This window comes from Hydractinia symbiolongicarpus, chromosome 2, assembly GCF_029227915.1.
Source record: "Hydractinia symbiolongicarpus strain clone_291-10 chromosome 2, HSymV2.1, whole genome shotgun sequence".
In the NCBI taxonomy this organism is placed as follows: Eukaryota; Metazoa; Cnidaria; class Hydrozoa; order Anthoathecata; family Hydractiniidae; genus Hydractinia; species Hydractinia symbiolongicarpus.
The window spans coordinates 36,476,076-36,480,297 of record NC_079876.1 but is presented as its reverse complement, the minus strand read 5'-3'; the positions used below and the strand labels follow the sequence as shown (position 1 = coordinate 36,480,297).

General features: G+C 43.4%; 1 protein-coding gene across 1 annotated transcript; it reads left to right on the top strand.

Moving 5' to 3' along the window:
* The first annotated feature begins 203 nt into the window (after positions 1-203).
* LOC130630167 (uncharacterized) lies at positions 204-3,590 on the top strand. The gene has a single exon (XM_057443560.1). The coding sequence runs from the start codon at positions 204-206 to the stop codon at positions 3,588-3,590; it is 3,387 nt and encodes a 1,128-aa protein (XP_057299543.1).
* Positions 3,591-4,222: the final 632 nt, after the last annotated feature.

The window sequence follows — 4,222 nt, the reverse complement described above, 5'->3', positions numbered from 1 at the left end:
GTGGAGAAAGTCATCACAGACTTGCAAAACACTAGGCAGAATTGGAAGTTTCAACTGAATCTCGTGGTGGAGTTTGTGCACAGGGAAAATCCTTCTGCAAGTTCACAAAACCAATATGGAGTGAAGCTGTCACACTCATGGAAGGAAGCGACATCGAAGAATTGATCGAAGAGATGTATAAAAACCTGCTAAAACGCTTTGAAATGACATCGGAGAAACTCAAAAAAAGCGACTACATCTTCAACCGAATCACAGAAATGACGTATCACTGCCACATGATTGACCTCATGAGAGGTAGATCATGGTTCAAGACACCCGAATGGCTGCAAAAAAAGCACTGCATCATCAATCCCAAAAATGAAGACGAACAGTGCTTCAAATGGGCCGTCATTGCAGCCCTCCATTTTGATAGCATTGGAGCACATCCTGAGCGCATCTCGAAGCTCAAACCATTTGTTGAACAGTACAATTGGAGTGGCATCGAGTTCCCAACTCCCAACACACACTGGAAAAAGTTTGAAAGGCAAAACCCCAACGTGGCGCTGAATGTCTACTTTTCTGAAGAAGATTTTCAGGTCAGACAGGCATATGTTTCGAAACATAACACGACACGTAAAAAGGTGGCAGATGTGCTAATCATTCAAGAAGGAGGGAAAAAGCACTACGTTGCCATTAAAAGATACTCTGCGCTCATGCGCGGTTTATCATCTAGACATCGAGGTGATCATTACTGTCGAAACTGCATGCACGGATTCCGCAGTCAAGAGACACGAGACAATCACATGAAAGTGTGCATGGACCATGATTTTTGCGAGATTGTCATGCCTGAAGAAGGAACAGTCCTCAAACACGAAGATGGGCAAAAGTTGCTCAGAATGCCATTTGTCATCTATGCAGACACAGAATGTATCTTGGAACCTGTTCAAGGTTGTGATGGAGACCCTGAAAAATCACACACCAGAGACGTCAGCAAGCATGTGGCTTCAGGATATGCCTTCATGACCAAATTTGCACATGGAGAAGTTGAAGAATCATCCGACTGCTATCGTGGAAAAGACTGCATGGAAAGGTTTTGCAAGGGACTTAGAGATCAAGTCAATAGAGCTATCAGGCATCCACAGAAGAAGATTATCCCGTTGACCCACGAAGAGAAAGAAGCCTACAAGTCTGCAAAAAGATGCTTCATTTGCGAAGGAGTGTTCAAGAAGAACAACGAAGACATTACAATGCGCAAAGTTCGAGATCACTGTCACTACACTGGTCAGTATCGAGGAGCTGCACACAGTTCGTGCAACCTAAAATATCGCATCCCCAACGAGATTCCGGTGGTCATGCACAATCGCTCACGGTATGACGATCACATCATCATCAAGCAACTGGCCAGGGAATTCAAAAGCCACGAGTTTAAATGTCTGGGTGAAAACAGCGAAAAATACATTAGCTTCTCCATCAAGCAATCCGTCACATTTCAAGGAAAAGACGGCGAGCCGCTGAAGCAGATGAAGAAGAACAAAAAAACCAACCAAATGAAAGAAGTGGAAATCAACACGACCTGCAAAATCAAGTTCATCAATAGCTGCAGGTTCATGCAAAGCTCACTGTCAAGCCTTGTGGATAATTTAGCTGGAACCAACAGTGAAAGTGTCAGCTGCAACGACTGCAAATCAAACATGGAACTCATCGAGATTGACTCAGAGTACAAGGCGCAATTCAAGTGCCAAACCTGTTACTGCTCTTACAAGACGGTGGAACTGAATGAACGTTCCATGAAGAAGAAATTTTCCAACACATTGAAGCATGCAAAGGGCAATGACGAGCACTTTAAACTTTTGCTGCGCAAGGGTGTTTACCCCTACGAATACATGGATGCGTGGGAGCGTTTTGAAGAGACAGCACTTCCTCCAAAAGCACAATTTTACAGCAGCTTGAACCTTAAAAACATCACCGAAAACGACTACAAGCATGCTCAAAAGGTGTGGAAGGCTTTCAACATCAAAAACCTTGGGGAGTACCACGATCTCTACGTGATGAGCGACACGCTTCTTTTAGCAGACGTTTTTGAAAATTTTCGAGACACTTGTCAAAACATCTACGAGCTTGATCCAGCGTATTTTTACACTGCTCCAGGCCTCGCATGGCAAGCAGCTCTAAAAGTGACGGGTCAGGTGCTCGAGCTTCTGTCAGACATCGACATGCTACTGATGGTTGAAAAGGGGCTCAGAGGTGGTATTTGCCAAGCAATCAAGCGCCATGCTAAGGCGAACAATCCGTACATGGGGGAATTGTTTGATGTCAACCTGTTGATCTCGTATCTGCTGTACATCGATGCCAACAAACTGTACGGAGGTGCCATGTCACAAAAGCTGCCAACACACGGCTTTAAGTGGCGTGAAGACCTCGAAAATTTTACTCAAGCTTTTATAGAAAATTATAAAAATGGAGATGATGGCTATTTTCTTGAAGTGGATGTCCACTACCCGAAAAAGCTGCACAAACTCCACAACGACCTTCCATTCTTACCTGAAAAGATGCGTCTGAACAACGACTGTGAAAAGTTGACGTGCAATGTGTTTGACAAGGAAAAATACGTGCTGCACATTCGCAAATTGCAGCAGGCACTGCAGCATGGATTGGTTCTCACCAAGGTGCACCGAGTCATTGAGTTCAAGCAAAGTGCTTGGCTGAAGCCCTACATTGACTTGAACACAAAGCTGCGAAAGGATGCCAAAAATGACTTTGAGAAAGACTTTTTTAAGCTGATGAATAATAGCGTGTTTGGCAAGACCATGGAGAACGTTCGCAAGCACGGTGACATCAAACTGGTGACAACGGAATGGAGGCGCAAGAAGCTCGCATCAGTTCCAAATTATCACAGCACATCAAGATTTGACAAGAAATTTGTGGCAATGGAAATGAACAAAGTGAAGGTCGTCATGAACAAACCTGTCTACCTCGGCCTCTCCATCTTGGACTTTAGCAAACTCACGATGTATAAGTTTCACTATGACTACATCAAGCCGAAGTTTGGTGCAGGCGCAGAGCTTTGCTACATGGACACAGATAGTTTCGTCTACCACATCAAAACAGACGATGTCTATAAAGATATCGCAGGTGACGTTGAATCAAGGTTTGACACATCGAATTACAGTCCCGAAGACAAACTTTCCTTGCCTATTGGCAAAAACAAGAAAAAATTGTGCTTAATGAAGGATGAACTTGGTGGCAAAATCATGATCGAATTTGTTGCATTGAGGTCAAAAATGTATGCGTACAAGACACTCGAAGGATACGTGCAAAAGAAGGCAAAAGGTACAAAAAAGTGTGTCGTCAAGAAACAGATCACGTTCGCAGACTATTTGAACAGCCTGCAGACCTATCAAAATTTGTATCGCACGCAACTGAGATTTACCAGTCGAAAACACGAGATTTTCACTGAAAAGCTGAACAAAATTGCGCTAAGTGTTGATGATGACAAGCGACTTCAAGCTCAAGGTGGGTTCACCTTTGCACATGGAAGCAGTCCTGGATTGGTTTGCAAGCAAGAATTGCTCACCAGGGTGTGGCATCCCGACCATGTTAAACTGTTTTGAGTCTCGCGGGATGCTTCAAAAATTTATTTGCATCTCACACGTCTCAGTGTTTTCAAAATGTCAAAATTTTCTGTTTCAAACGTTGCATTCAGCATGGTCTTGATCACGAAAATGCATTAATAAAAATGATACTTGAACTCTTGTTGGTAATGTTGTACGTAAGTTTTTTGTACGTCTGCTGCAAGTTTTCCTCTGTAATAAAAGTTATGTCAGAACTGAATGAAATTTTAGACGTCTTAGACACACTGTCACCAGCAATGAGAAAGCGGGGAAAAGTCAAGCAAAACTTGAGTCTCGTCAACTCTCAGGGAAAAAAGCAGTGGACGCCTAAGTTGCTGGATAAAGCGACAGAGAAACAACTTGACAACCTGTTGAAGAAGCTCGAGACACAAGCGCAAGAATCAGCAGCAAAAAACTTGGTGTCGAAAATGTCAGGTGTTGACAATTTTCAGACCATGATGAGCGATATAAACACAAACTTTCTGATTCAAAACTCGACTTCAGAGTTGATTGGTAATGTAACGGAGAAATTGTTCACCACAGGGAACTCTCCGATGGAAGTTGTAGGGTCATACATGTATGAAAAGTGCGGGCTGTGGCTCGCTCCCGTCTCTCTGTTTTGCACAGTTTTC